The 16,227-nt window shown below is 39.0% G+C and overlaps 1 protein-coding gene across 1 annotated transcript; it reads left to right on the top strand.

Moving 5' to 3' along the window:
- Nucleotides 1-112: 112 nt before the first annotated feature.
- ptpn2b (protein tyrosine phosphatase non-receptor type 2b) lies at nt 113-15,264 on the top strand. The gene is given in 11 exon segments (XM_034200897.1): nt 113-379; nt 1,267-1,357; nt 1,456-1,556; nt 3,955-4,053; nt 5,961-6,098; nt 8,693-8,902; nt 9,526-9,687; nt 10,304-10,414; nt 10,416-10,513; nt 10,613-10,708; nt 14,982-15,264. Coding segments are annotated over 11 exon segments (1,185 nt in total). The 5' UTR covers nt 113-322; the 3' UTR covers nt 15,004-15,264.
- Nucleotides 15,265-16,227: the final 963 nt, after the last annotated feature.

Here is a 16,227-nt window from a genome sequence, read left to right on the forward strand (position 1 = left end):
AGCATCATCGGAAGACAACGCAAGGGTTAAGAACAAGATCTGAGTATTTCCTCCCCTCTGGTGTTTGTCATCTCTTCGCACACTGAATATCTTTGTTTGTTTGACAGCTACAGGAGGACCTCTGCTGACGCATGCGCACATGCAACTTCAGATGTCAACCGAGACAACGGACAAACAGTTAGCGTTTGAGCTCGTATCGGAGGGAAGTAAAACATTATTTCACCTAAAGCTCCTCTAGCTCAAACAGCGTAATGAGGTAGAGAAGTCGGACAGATAATTAGACTTACCGTTATTACAATAGACTGGCATCGCCACGGTGAAAATGGACCAGGAGTGTGAAGACATAGATTCAGAGGGCCGGTGGCAGAAACTGTACCTGGTGAGTCTGTTAGCATTTAGCATGAAGCTAACGCCGATCAGACGCGCATTAACGGTAGCAAGATAACGGTTTGGCTAGCTAATCCAGTATCTGTTAACTAACAGTATTTTATTGCCAAATTCGGGGGAAAAAAGTATTATGTTATTGTTTGTTTAGTTTGTGTACAGACAAGGCAACGCTCTAATAAGATAAATGTTACCGTAAGCATAGGTTTAGTGTTATAAGCTGCTGCATGTGGTAATAATAGCCATAGGGGTGGAAGAAGTATTCAGATATAAGTAAAGGTAGCACTAATTACTTGTAGAAATACTCTACTACAAGTAAAAGTCCTGCATCCAAAACCTTACCTAAGTAAAAGTACAACATAATTGGCATCAAAGTACACTTTAAGAACCAAAAGTAAAAGTACTCGTTATGCCTAAAGCCCCTTTTTAGAATCCTATATATTAAATTACTGGACCAAAATGTGCAATACATTAATGACAAAATACTCTATTTCAAGTAAAAGTCCTACATTATTAAGTAAAAGTATATAAGTATTATCAGCAAAGTGTACTTATATATACTATGTATTGTATAGTATAAAAAGTACACTAATGCAGAAAATGTGATATATTATATTATATATATATATATATATATATATATGACATATATGTCTAATAATAACAAATACATAACAATTATTCCACTACTTACATTTTTAAAGATGCATTATTTAAAAAGGTTTAGCAAATGTTTCTTAATGCAACATCTGGAAAGAAACTAGAGCTGTTGTGGAGTAAAAGTATAAAGTTTCATTAAACAAATATACTTAAGCCCTTTTCAGGATAACATAAAATATAAATTCTTGTTTCTATTCTAAACAATCTTTCTTTTGTCTTCAGGAAATAAGGAATCAGTCCCACGAGTGCTCGTACAAAGTGGCAAAGTATCCAGAGAATCGCAACCGAAACAGATACAGAGATGTCAGTCCATGTATGTAAACATCGTGGAAACGTTTCTTTTACCCTTTAACAATGTCTGTCAATTTATAACCGATCACCAAACAGTCTTCTCTCTCACGCTGCCTGCAGTTGATCACAGTCGGGTGAAGCTGGAGAGCACAGACAACGACTACATCAATGCAAGTCTGGTGGTCATGGAGGAAGCCCAGAGAAGTTACATATTGACTCAGGCAAGTCCAAGGCTCTTTATTCAAGTACAAACAACCATGCAAGCAGGTCTATTATAAAAAAAACTCCAAGCAACAACACTAAAATGATGTCTTCAGAAGGTTGGATTGTCCATGCAATTGAGTCAGTTGTTTTGTGTTATCAGATCATTTGTGGCTTTGTTTTGAAATGATTCTGATCCTGATAGGAGCGCTTGTTTGGTTTAGCTAAATCCTTTATTAAGTGTCTGGATCACTGTATGATGTTAAATGCATGAGCAAGTGAGGTGTTATGCGAATAGAAAGTAAAGAAGATTTTAAGAAGGTGTGCTCTTATGGATTTTATGTCTTAATATGTATTTAAATGATCTATGAATCAGTGAGAAATAGCCTATTTCAATTTCAAAACATTAAACCAAGATCTATTATTATATAAAGAATTGAATATATTGAATATTTTTATAAACATGCAAGCCCAGAAAATAATTAAATGAAGGTTATTTCTTTATTTAATAATTGTTTTTATGTTGAGGTCATACTGTACAGTGTTTGGTACATAAGGTTTCTCTTTTTTAGAGTTATTTAAAACAGCTATCATTGCAGTTATACATTCATGTTTGAAAGGATATCCAGAGTACACATAACAGCAAAGAGTTAGATTGTTTCTATGTGAAATTGGTGTAATATACCAGACAACAACTAAGAAAATTGATTAATGATAATTCCTGATTTGAAAGCGGAGATAAATCAACATTAATGTCTAGTTTATTCTCTGTCCTTTGAACATTCCCGCCTACAGACAGGAACAAACAGTGGCCTTATTCACCGGGCCGTAGAGATGAGATTTATTATATGGTGTGTGGTGGCGTCTTGATCCTTGTCTACAATTTAATAGCCACCTCTATCGGGGTTGTGGGTTTTGACGCGCCTCTCTTTGTTTCCAAACAATTCAGCGGAGATCGTAGTTGAATCAGATGAGCTTTATTCACTGATCCACACGGTACATACAGGAGGACACATTTCTTCGCTTCATAGTAACTCAAAAGTGTATCATTTTCCAAAGTAACAAAAAGAACACAGTCAAAAGACTTTTCCGTTTCCCCGTCTATCACCCTCAGCTGTGTCCTATCAACCTACCATATATAGGCATAGCCATGCACGTGATACTGACGCACATATAACAAATAATAAGTGAGCCTTAAATGAATGCATTTTAAACCATAATGTGACTCACAAAAATAGTCGATAATTTACAGTATAATCTAATTTATATTATTATTAAGCCCAACATTCAGACAATAATAACAAAATGGCTCTAACAAGCAGAGAATAAAGCTATTGTATTACGTCAAACTTCATTAATCAGACGTCTGATGGCAAAACAGAAACCTCCAGGGCAGAATCTGTGTAAGGACGACCCTTGTTGGATGCTTTTTCCCTGAAGCAGAATGATCCGAGTCAGCTGCTTAACTGACATTTGGTTGTGCAATCGTAAATGAAAGCCTGTTATTGTAAAGAGAAATGCTTTCTTTAAGGGAGTTGTGTGCATAACACCACCATGCACTATGCAGTTGGGTTCAAATAATTGTATTTAACTCAAATCAGATTTTGACATAGAAACTGGTCACAATTAAATAACGTCACAGAGGGTTCGAAAACATACATTTGACCTTTTGGTCTAAAGCAGTGTAATTCTGATTTTGTGCTTTCTGAAGTGTTTTATTTATAGAAAGTGTTTCATTAGTGTTTCTGTGTGAAATATACTCTCCAATTAATTACAATTTGAGGGTACATGTGTATCTTTGCAATACTATGATAATTAACGACCAGTGCATGATGTCAAGTAATTCTTAAAGCCAAAGGGATCAGGGTATGAACGGACAAATAACCGCTTAACCTTTATCAAGTGTTGATTTTGGACCACAGAAAACTGCAGCTGATAAAACATATCCTTCCTCACCAAGTAATATGGCTCACTATGATTCAGTCATTTATAAATAACAAGACCTTGTGCAATTCAACAGTTTGCAAAATCCATCTTGACCATTACCTATCAGGTTTCTTTTGCATCATTGAAAATGTGAGATGAAAAACATTTGAGGTCATGTCCAATACATTCAAGATTCACTATCATGCAATAGGGAACCTTAAACACATTCGCAGCAGTATATTATGTATGACATCCAACAATGTGTAACTCTACATGATGGATTTGATTTGAATCCTATTATTGTCTTTGACAGTAACTTTACACTGTCCATGTTAGTTGCACAGATATCACATTATAAAGACATTCCTCAAATTGATGTTTGAATTTTTCTGAAGAAAATCAATTGAAATGATTTCCTAGAATCCAAGTGAACTAATTTCCTCCTGCCATGTGACTGATGAAAGTGTGTTTGTGTGTTATTTCTATCCACAGGGCCCCCTGAGGAACACCTGTGGCCACTTTTGGCTCATGATCTGGGAGCAGAAGACCAAAGCCATCGTCATGCTAAACCGCGTCATTGAGAAAGGCTCAGTAAGTATATCATATAATAATAAAAGAACATCCTATTGTCAGGTCAGTTGACATCTGTTCTTGGTCTGGTGCAACACACCCACACTGAAACACTGCAGGAACCACAAAAGACTAATCACACACACACACACACACACACACACACACACACACACACACACACACCACACACACACACACACACACACACACACACACACACACACACACACACACACACACACATCCACAGCATCACACACTTTGTTAAGAGCAGCCTTCTCACATAAAATCATTTTCACAACTTCTTTGATTAATCAGGGGGCATATTCCACATGTACACATATTTTGGGAAAACAGGGTTGAAGTAGAAGATTAACTGCATTTATGTGAAAAAATGTAAACGTCTCATGTTAGCGAGGTTAGCAGGAGTTATGTTTCGGTCTGACATTGCACAAAACGTTGCTTCATTTACGAAGCTAGATAACAGGGCACTCGTCACCCCCAAAGGGAGTTTTACTAAAGGTTTCAGAGACTTAAAAGGATGTTTTTGCACGGGCAAAGGCTTAAGAAAACCTGTATGTGTGGACTTTGCCTTGATTTCAGTTAAAGGTCCACTGTGAAGCTTCTCTCTCATAAGATAAGAGGAATTCAGTGTTTTGACAGTGTGTTCACAGATGTATGCGAGGAACTGGGATGCAGCCCAACCTCTCAACTAAATCCTGTGATCCTGTGATGTGCCGATTAAACACACACACACACACACTCACCGCTAGCAGCTTTGATCTGTTCCTTTCTCAGTAGAGCAGCTGGAGCGGATCTCGCTGGGTCATGAGATTCACTCCCCGACTGTTTTCTTGGAAATAGCAGAGAGAGTACCTAGTCCAAAGATATTATTAACCTCACTCACAAAGATGTTCGTGTAGGCCCGCAGAGGGGGGGGGGGGGGGGGGGGGGGGGGGGGGTTGTCCTCAACACTTCTGCACATTGTCTGCATACTAAGAACATGCTGTATAATGAAATCTTTGCTGTCGATAATATAGCATGAGAATGCATGATCAGTATTTTACAACTTAACTGACGGCTTTGCTGTTCCCTGGAAAACATTGAATGCACCACAAGATCACCAACTGTACTGGAATGTATCCCTGGTTCCTTGTAACTTCGTGTGAGCTTTGTTTCCATGACTGGTTTATTATAATAATACAACACATAAATAATAATGATGGTAATAAACTTGTTTTTTATAGCACATTTTATACTTATTTTGCTTTACAAAGCAAACAACTCTAAAAACAACTGTTAAACATTCTCCAAAAAGAGAAGAGATGTCAAATAATAACTTTTTAATAGTTGTGTATATATTCATATTAAAGGATAGAACCTGTCCCTTTTAAAATACATTCCTGATCCTTTCTTTAGTTATTAAAATACTTAAGAAATAAATATCTTAAAATCAAACATGAGAAAAAGTCACAGTTCAAATACATGCAGAATGCAAGGAGATATAATCTTGACTGAAGCGTATTTTAACTGGCTTTATTATTTTTGAATTAGTGCAGTGTGGTAAAACACAAAATGGGACACAAATTAGACAGGTGTTGCAAAACTCAAGATGACAAGGCTGTGAAACAACACTGTATGCAACATATTATGGCTGTGTAGTTGTGATTCTGTGCATGTGTGAAATGTTTTATGTAGGTGTCACATGTATGAGTGTGTCCAGGTATCTGTGGAGAGGGAGAAGAGGAAGCGGATGTTTTTCTAAGTGATATTTCTCCTTCCAAAGCTAGGATTAAACTGTCCTCCTGTTAGTCATCAGCTGCTTTGCCTCAAGGCCCCTCAACATCTGCTTCATGGCATACTTCATTGTCAGATGTGACTTTATTTAGTCTCTCTGACCACATGTCTCCTTTCTCCCCCGACAGGAGAAGTGCGCTCAGTACTGGCCCACAGCGGAGGAGAGGGAGATGGCCTTCAGAGACACACGCTTCCTGGTCACGCTGCTGTCGGAGGACATCAAGTCCTACTACACCACCCGAGTGTTGGAGCTGCAGAATATCAGTGTAGGTCAAAGTTTTGACTTTATTATCAGGGGGCATTTCACTTTATAGCTGTGAAGGAGAAGTGAAATGGTTTGAGGGTGTCACACCAAGACGCTTTACAAGGAAGTTTCACCCACTGTCTCTGCCACCTCCCTCCATGCCTGGCTCCTCCGGTTTGTATCCCGGTAAATAGTCTGGTCGTAAAGAACCGGGTGATTTGCTACCGTAATTTCTCGTTTGGAATATGAGGAAATGAACTGCGGTCTGGCTCTCCCTGCTTACACGCGGTTTGATTGGCTAGAGCTTCTACTGTCAGATTTGCATAAACAGGTTTGATTGGCTAACACTTCCAGCTCAGCTTCAAAAGTTGAACATTGCTCAACTTTTGAATCCTGAACATCCTGGAAATCCTGGAAATCTTCGCTTCGCTCCCCCACAATGCAGTTCGGCGACAAGCGAGGCAAAGTGACGTCATCCCCATTCAAAGTCAATGGGCAGAGAAGCGTTGGAAGCGGTGGAAGAATCGTCTAAAGCTGCTGTGTGGACGGGCCGTAAGAGTAAGAGAGGCTAAGATGTAGTGAGCAAAGATGGATGATTTAATTTTCAAAAGCTCTGATTTACCAAGGCTGACAACACTGTAGTTAAAATTCACAAACAAGATCAGTTCAAATGTTCACTTATTTTTTAGAGAGTACAAAAAAACAAGTTGTAATCCTGTTGTCTTCCTCTATGTATCGTAGTGTGTAGATGCTGTACTTGTTAAGTCAATGACAGCAATGTGGCTTTGTATTAACGGCTGATCATTTTTTGGGGATCATTTTTTTTATCAAAATCATTTATTTTGTTTCAAATATTTGTATTGAGAAGAAGCATAAAAGTGTAAGCAATAGTACAGACTCCTTTGGGGTGGAAATCACGCTTCCCTTTTTCAACATAGAAGACAAACATAACAGCCAACAAGAAATAATAAAGAAAAAACATAGCATGACAGGAATACCATACTTAATGACTTACATAGTGGGGAAGAACATACAACATAGTATATATAATACAAATAAATAAATAAACTTAAAGGGGACCTATCATGCAAAATGAACTTTTTGTGTCCCCGGTGTGTCGGGGAACTCACGCAGCGTCAGAAAATAAAACCCTTTCTCTTTTCCTCCGTACCCACATCTTTTAAAAACAGGGGTACAACGAGCGGATACAGATTTGCTGCTGATATTACGTAATTTCAGATGGTGGATCCACAGAGAGTTGCTATCAGAAACAATGCCTGACGTTTTGGACGTAATATGGTCTTTGTTTACATTAGCAAGCATCGCTAACACCCTAGCCTGTACTGGAGAGAGTATGTGTAAAAAAGCAGGAAATAAAAAAAGGAACTCACCCTATGGTAAACCTGCAAAAGAAGAAGCATTTGAGATCCATACTGTTTCAGAAATAATCCTTGATGTGGTTTAGAGCAGGATGGCGTTTTATCACAGCAAAATGTAACTTTATCTCCGGTAGAATTCTGATCAGGCATTAGCTCCGCCTCCTCCTTTTTTTTTTCAAGCTAAGGACCCAAAATCCGCGTTTCTAAACAGGGCTGGAATAGAGGGATATGAGGGATGTCTAAAATGCATGATCTGTTTGTATTTTTAACAAAACACATCAAAGACATGTTTTTATATATTTGTATATATCTGAGACCCATAATATATGCCTAACAATAGCATGATAGGTGCACTTTAAAGGGTGCAGATGAGCCAAGACTACCCCTCCCCCCACCCTTCCCTCCCCGAGCGGTGCCACCCAAGCCATTAAAAAATGATTGTTTGTGCATCTCAGCTAACCGTCCCCCTTATAAATGAAACCATTGGACCCCACATCCTTTCAAATTCCCCCAGTCTATCTTTTAGGATATATCCAATTCTTTCCAAATGGTTCAATCCCCAATGCAGTCAGCATGCCGCTGTGTCCCTGGGCAAGACACATCACCCCAACCTGCTCCTGTGGGCGTTGATGCTTTGGATAAAAGCGTCTAACAAGTGACATTAATTGTAATCTTTGACACTCATTGTTATCTGATTTTACAGAAAGATTCAACTGAGTTGTATGTTCCCACGCACCAAACTATTTGCAGTTTGTAGGTTGTAGAGAAAGTGCAAACAAGCTGTAGATAATGCAGCAGAGCAATTCCAGTATGTAAAGTAATCAGCCTTTGCTTAAGCAACAATAGTTAACCTGCAAAATTGCATTTGAAAAATACGATTTTCAATTAAACCCAATGTTATGATTTTTTTCCAATACATTTTTTACCTGTTTTATATTAAAAACTGAACACCGTTTTTTAAAATATCAGCAACTAAGAGTTAACTGCCAATGTGATCGTAAGGAAAAAAAGCATGAACAAGAAGTAGATTCAAATGTTGTGGGGAGTTTTCAGAACACGGTTCCTCGCATGAATTGAAACTGAAACTGTTGGACTTGTTTGCTTAGTTTATCTCTCAAACCCTGGGATGGCTTCAAGTCACCTCAAACACACCGCCTACACATCAGCACTCACAGACTGCACATACAAATATGCTTTTCTACCTGCTAATGAAGCCTCTGTTTGTGTCCTCTCTCAGACGGGGGAGAAGAGAGAGATCTACCACTTTCACTACACCACGTGGCCAGATTTTGGTGTTCCAGACTCCCCGGCGTCTTTCTTAAACTTCCTCTTCAAAGTGCGGGAGTCGGGAGCGTTGGGGCGGGACCACGGACCGGCGGTGGTGCACTGCAGCGCTGGAATCGGACGCTCCGGGACATTTTCATTGGTTGACACGTGTGTGGTCCTCGTAAGTTCTCCATTTTTGTTGTATCATTATGTCTGTATTCTGATTAAAGAAAACAAAACGTTTGCTTTTTGCTACAATGATTTGAGTTTACATTTAGACATTGAGAGCCAACATTGACCCAATTAAATCCATTATGCTAAGTCTGATTAGCACTTATACTGTGGATAAATATATCAGTGTCCAGACAGTCAATGTAGATAATGTAAAGCCTTTGACTGAAATAAAAACATGAATTGAGGGCTGGTTAAAATTGTTGAAGTAACATTTTAAATAATCTGTACAGAGAGAGCTTCTGATAGATGGAAACGTTAATATAAATGTACTTTTTAGTGACTTTAACACCAAATGAAATTCTATGTTGTTCTCTTGCAATTACGTTTACATAGCAATACCATAGAAAAACCTATATGTATTGAACAGCCGTAATGTAGAAGTAGATAAACCAGATCAAAGAAAAACAGGGAACTAAAACATGTAATTTATAGCATTTTATTCCGAAACGGTTACACGTCACTCACTAACACAGACTGGCCATGTTTAACAGTGTGTCAGGTTTACATTTTCCTCTAAACACACACATGAAAGAGAACAGGGGGTTCAACCTGTCATTCTGTCCTGACCAGATGGACAAGAAGAAAGACCCCTCGTCAGTGGACATCAAAAGCACCTTGTTGGACATGAGGAAGCACCGCATGGGCCTGATCCAGACCCCGGACCAGCTGCGCTTCTCCTTCATGGCGGTGCTCGAAGGATCCAAGTGCATCAAGGGAGATTCCTCTGTACAGGTACCTCACTCAGTTCACTCGGTACTTAATGAGTAATATTGTTCAGTTTCCAGGACACTGCTGTATTTGGCTGTAGAGAAAAACAGAAATAATGACAGTTGGCCTGGCGATGGATATTTGTTTATTAAATACCCCACAGTTATTCCGTGTGTGGGTATGTTAGAGGAGTAGGGTTTTCCTAACAAATATTGACTCATACAGAAATAGTCTCTCTAAGTCATCACTTGTAAACCATTAGAAGTGTGTGGGACTGTTTGTTGTTTTTATTTCATATTAAACTGAATATCTTTGTTTTTTTACTGACAAAACAAGGAATTTAAAGACATCATCTTGGACAAGAAACACCTTTTAGTTATTTAGTTCAGGCCAATGACCTGAATGTCTGACAGTCGTGATTTGTTTGCAGTCGCAGTTTGTATGAAGCCATCTTGATCTTTGGCTTAATGTTCTCTTTTGCAGCAAAACATATTTTGTCTCGCTTTATACATTTTTGACAAGATTCTTTTACAAACAAAATGTCCAAATATAGGCTGTTTTTGATCCATGGCAAAAAGTTATGGTGGCGTGCTTTGCCAAAACATTAACGCTTTTCCACTTGTGTCTGCTCGTTTTGTAGAACCGCTGGCGGGAGTTGTCCAGGGAAGATCAGGAGCCGATATTAGAGTCTCCGCCCTCGACTCAGCCGCAGGCCCGGTGTCCGACGGAGCGATGCAACGGCAGCCAGCGGGGGGGGTCAGCAGGAGGAGGGAGGGGACTACAGACAGGACGACAGAGCACCAGCACCATCTCCATGCAAGGAGCAGGAGCAGGACGGCGGCACCACACAGTCAGTACTCTATGAATTAAAAAATGCTCTCAAGAGAAGAGTGATTATTTTAGCTTTTGCTGGACAGACAGCTGTTTACCCATCATCCTTTTCTCGCAGCAAGCGACGCAGAGAAGACAGCATCTCCAAATCAGGCACAGCCAAGACAACCCAAAGCAAGCCCAGGACAAACGACTCAGAGAAGAAGAGGAAAAGGTGATTATTATATATTTTGGCTGAGACCATATGTTATTATTCATACACCAAGCGTCAAGTTGTTGTTACCCTCCACGATGATTTGTCGAGCACCGTCACAATGTCACTTCTGTATTCATCAACACTTTTATTTAAACTTATATTAAGTGTGATATTCAAAAATGTATGTCTTTTTCAACACAGATTATAAGAACCAGATCTAACCCATCATGCTTCATCCATTTGTTAATAAAAAGTCAATCCCTAATAATATTATTTCATAATGGGACATTTTGCATGTTTCCTAATGATACCAAATACTTTACGCTTTAAAGCTTTATCCATAACGTTTGTATTCAAAGTCTAAGAGTGTCTTAGAGTTAAAATCAGAGTGCCGTGTCACTTTTACTTTCTGTTTGCATGTCTAATCATTCTGTTTAAACATTCCTGCACTATTGCACTTTAAGAGAAGGCTACTCTAATAATATCATTGTTTTATTTCTAGAATTATATCCCTGTTGTTTCCAACTCATTTTATTTAAACATAACTCCAGACTGCTGTAATTTCCAAAAGTCAACATTTGTTGGTAAAAGTTTGGTGTTATAATATTTAAATATTCGTGTTTACCTAATGAAATCCACTGTTTTTAGACCACAGTAAAAATCCAACATTTTTACTGTGGTCTAAAAACAGTTTTCTCTTCCTTGCGGCAACAAAGAGAGGCACCAACTTATATTACCAGCTGCAATTTAACATCACCATCAATTACATTTATATAACCACAGTAAAGAAATCTATTTTTAGCTCTAACACTATTAGTAAAGAAGATCGGAAATAAGCAGCATTTTATTCTTTTACTTGAATTTGCCCTTTACATGTATTTATTCTGACATGAAAGGAACTTACAAATTATATTCAGAAATTGATTTAATAAAAAAGGAATCAGACTTATTACGTCAGACATTTGCTTTTTCGAATGTATACCATGAGCCGCTTTCACACCAAGTACTTTGCCGTGCTTAGTGCCGGCACCTAGTGCCCCCATGGAACTAAGTACAGATCGCGTTCACACCGGAATAAGTTCCCTGAGGGAAGATTACGCAAATGAGCCGCTGACGTCACTTCGTCTTCTTCTGCTTTGGGTTTACTGGCAGGCCGCAAAAAACTTCACGGCGTATACTGCCGCCCGAAGTCCCCGGAGTTGGGGACTGGCTAGTAGAAGTAGTAGAAGCTAGTAGAAGCTGCTGGGAGTCCCAGCAGCTTCTACTGAAGCCTTCCGAGTAAATCGCCAGAACGCCGGCCTCCTCATCACTCCACCGCTCCCATGTTTTTTTGTTGTTACCATAAGTTATTCTCTCTCCGTTGGTGGCTAATGCTAATAATGCTAATGCCAGCAAATACAATGGCGGCTTCACAAAACGTTTCAGAGTTTTATGGGCCGTGGTTTGCAATTCGCCCAGCCAATCAGAAATTGGTACTTTTTTCTCCCCAGGATAGTACCTGCTCTCCAGTAGGCAATACAAATGGGGGTAAAAGTTCCCGGCACTAAGTACTCTTTTTGGTGTGAACGCAAAATAAGGGGTACTAACGGAACTAAACGGGAAAAGTACGGGGAAAAGTACTCCGGTGTGAACGCGCCTATGGACATCCGGTACAGCTCTTTTTTAGTTTCCTTTACACAAAAAGGAAAGAAAGTGCTTTAGTTTAACCTCTTGCACTTTTACTTTTACTTTAGCACTTTTACTTTAGCACTTTTACTTTACTTTAGCACTTTTACTTTAGCACTTTTACTTTAGCACTTTTACTTTTACTTTAGCACTTTTACTTTAGCACTTTTACTTTAGCACTTTTACTTTAGCACTTTTACTTTACTTTAGCACTTTTACTTTAGCACTTTTACTTTAGCACTTACAACTCTTGTGATGCCAAAGAAGAAAAGACATGAGTCAGTTTTCAGCTTAATTTCTTCAAACCCTACAGAGGAAATTCAGGCAGGCTTTCCCAATGCATGACTCAACAAAATCACACTTCAGACATAGCTGAGGCTTTCTCCTTTTCTCTCTCTCTCAACATTCTCAGTCTGACGTCTACGTCATGTTCTCTTGAAGGCAGGGCAGTTAGCCCTGATGAAGCACTTATTTCTGATGACTGTGCACCTCCAGGAATGGCTCACTTAGCCGTTTCTCAGAAGCCTTCCTTTGTTGTGTGACATGTCAGTGTTGTTCCAGTAATTCGGCCCAAACTGACGCGCTCTCACTCTGCTGTTGTGGTTCTTCTCGGACAGTTTGGGCTGCATTTGCTGCACATGACAAGGGCTGGCCTGTCCAGTGGGGGGCAGTGTATCTTTACCCCCCGCTGAGACAGCAACAACAACCACGAGGAGCACATTTAGAGGACGAGGTTTACCTGCTGCTTTTAAAACGAACGCCCTCTCTTGTACATGGAGGTGTGTGTGTGTGTGTGTGTGTGTGTGTGTGTGTGTGTGTGTGTGTGTGTGTTGTGTGTGTGTGTGTGTGTGTGTGTGTGTGTGTGTGTGTGTTGTGTGTGTGTGTGTGTGTGTGTGTGTGTGTGTGTGTGTGTGTGTGTGTGTGTGTGTGTGTGTGTGCTTGGTGTCTGCTGTGTTTTTGATTCTGTTGAGGTTTTTCTCTCCTTTCAATGACCTGCTTTGCTGCTGTAGTTTGGAGTTGTGTTCTGCACTTTAGTGTGTGTGTGTGTGTGTGGCATGTGTGTGTGTATAATTGTGGTTTAGGTGTTGAAGCTCTGAAATGTCAGGATGAGTTTGAAAAAGCTGCTAATTTTTGCTTTGCATCAAATTGGCTGGGACCCTTTTTTTGTCAAATGCGTCAAACACGGTTTAAGTCAGCAACTGGTAAAGTTCCCCCTCACTAAACCACTGCTTTGCTGCTGTTTTGTTAGCATGTGATTTGGTTAGGACAGAGAAGACTGATGTATGGTACAAAGGAAGTGAAGTCTCTTCCTGGTTGGGGCAGCCCATCACACCAAGTGTGTCGGGCTGGAGCTTGAGAGTTTATTGCATGATTCTGTAGTTTTACAGCTGTTTTCAGAGATGTTTCATAAGGTCTTCTTTATGTTTCCTCACTTTAGCATGGCAGTTTGTAATGGTTTGTTGGTTTTATACTGTATTAGTTTTGGTTTGGCCTAAAGATTGAATGGTTTGGATGTCTGAAATTCGTCAGGAGATTTACGATGGGTCTTAAAGAGCCATTGTTGAGGTAAAACTTAAGGACTAGTGAACTATCTAAACATTTAGTTATCTTTGATGTAGATTTTAAAACCTTAGAGCAACTAATGATTATTTATCATGAATTATTATCTGTTGATGAATAAGGTTTAAGGTATAGAAATATAGGATATACAAAAAATACCTTTAACAATTAATATTTTCTTTCAATCTTTTCAAGATCTGAAAGCCCAAAGTTTCCTCTTTGGAAATATTTTCTTGTCTGATTAACAGAAAAACAAAACCAAAGATATTCATTTAATGATATCAAATTGACAAAAACTAAAAGGTCAATATTTGACATATTTGCTGGATAATTGACCTTTAAGTTTTTCCGATTGAATTGTCTGTTTATCAACTAATCAATAGATTGACTAATACTCTCATCTTCAAAACCCTCCCTCATCATACTGGGATGATACACAGATAATTAAATCTGTGTTCTAACGCTCTGCAAAAACTCAATGAACATTGTCTTTAAAATGTTGGAGATCATCTGGACATGGTGTGACATGTTGCTTATTAAACAAGATGGCTGCTTTCGCTGCATTTACACTCAACCTAATGTTGGTATGATCAAAGTGATCCAAGACGCCGCATTGTGCCACGGCTGCAACAAGTAGCTGGAACCATCTTTGAAATGTTCGATCCCTAATCCAATATTAGAAGTCAGCATAGAATAACACTTTTTGTTACGGATTAACATGTAATGTTCATAATCATTTCCCACCCCAAAAATGCACCAAGTAACAGGACCTTCTCCATGTCTCTCTCATAGATTTTCTAGATAAAAAGTTATCCAAGTTACAGGAAGATTAGAATTCCAACTGAAAATGAATTGCAGTACATCCCACCTTATATTAAATGTTTTACTTTCCATGAAGGAAACAGTTGCAAGGCATCTATATAACAACACACTAAACACATCTCTGTTTGAATCGTAACTTCATTTTGTGGCACAGGTTCCTTTGATCACTCTTGAGCTTCACTGACACTGGTAGAATAAACTGTTCTGAGTTCAACCTCTTTAAATACTTTGTGTCTTGTGACAGGGCGAAAACCAGCGACTGCTAACCACCTCCACCTGCGGCCGTGCACCTGCAGCTCCGGCAGCACAGCCACCTCCGGCAGGGATCTCCAGCTCTCTCAAACCTCTGCGCCCCCCCCCCCCCTCCACTGCCACAGCTCTCTGTCCAGCCCTGAAACATAAATCAGCCTCTGCACACCTCCCCCTTCCCCCTCCTGTTAGCAGCATGTCACCCCTCAGCGCCCCACCTCACTCTTCCTCTCTAAACTGTTTACAGCAGACACTTCGACATTCTTTGAAGACGGCACATTTAAAACAAAAAAAGACGACGAACACACCAGCGCTTTGCCCCCCAGTCACACCTCAACCACCGCCTGCTTTTGGAGTCAGAAACCCTTGTTTTTTTTGCTTTAATATTATTATTATTTGCAGCTTCTCCTTCTACTATGCCTCTTTGCATTCATGAAATTAAGACTGATACTAGGGGCTATGCATTGCCAATTTGGAATGCTGTTCATATGTGTATTTTTAGAAGAAAAACTTTTTTCAGAGGCAAAAATGTTCTATTTTTTATAAGAGATTACTTGAAGTTTTTCACGGTGATGGAGGTTGGCTAAATTTAAAAAGCACTGCCTCCTCCCACATGAGAAATTCAGTGGCATGTGAGATTTCCATGATGTACATAGTGTTCTTTAAGACATATTTTTGCTTGTAAAAAGATGAACGACAATGTTACAGATTTGAATCCAGTATAGAAACATGATTTGATGACTTGTTCTCCTTTTGAAATGAAAATGTCTTAAGTTTCTCTTTCTCTTAGAGTGTAATCCACAAATAAAACTGGTATTATCTAGTTTACATAACAACCGGCCTTTTGCTCTTTTCTTGTTACCTTTAAATGATCCCCTTTTATTACATAACAGCAATATTTTGAGAATAATCTAATAGAAAATGTATGAAATGCTAAAATGTGTCAGTTCAATGAGGCTAAAGCCAGGTAAAATTATTCAGATAAGTAAATGAACACATTTTATTTTGGATTTGATTAGAAAGTGCATTTCTTGCCATGGTAACTAATTAAGAAAGTGGTATAAATATTCCCATTTACTGTAATTGTCTCCCAGAGAGGGAATAACTCATTATTCCTGTCAAACTATTGCTTTAGAAATAATTGTAGGACAGAAAATATAAACCTTATCACCCTTAAGAACATTTTGATGCTAAAAAGTTGTTATTTAGTTATATTTTAAATGTAATTTCACAGGAAGCTG

Source organism: Gymnodraco acuticeps, unplaced genomic scaffold (genome assembly GCF_902827175.1).
Source record: "Gymnodraco acuticeps unplaced genomic scaffold, fGymAcu1.1, whole genome shotgun sequence".
Classification (NCBI taxonomy): Eukaryota; Metazoa; Chordata; class Actinopteri; order Perciformes; family Bathydraconidae; genus Gymnodraco; species Gymnodraco acuticeps.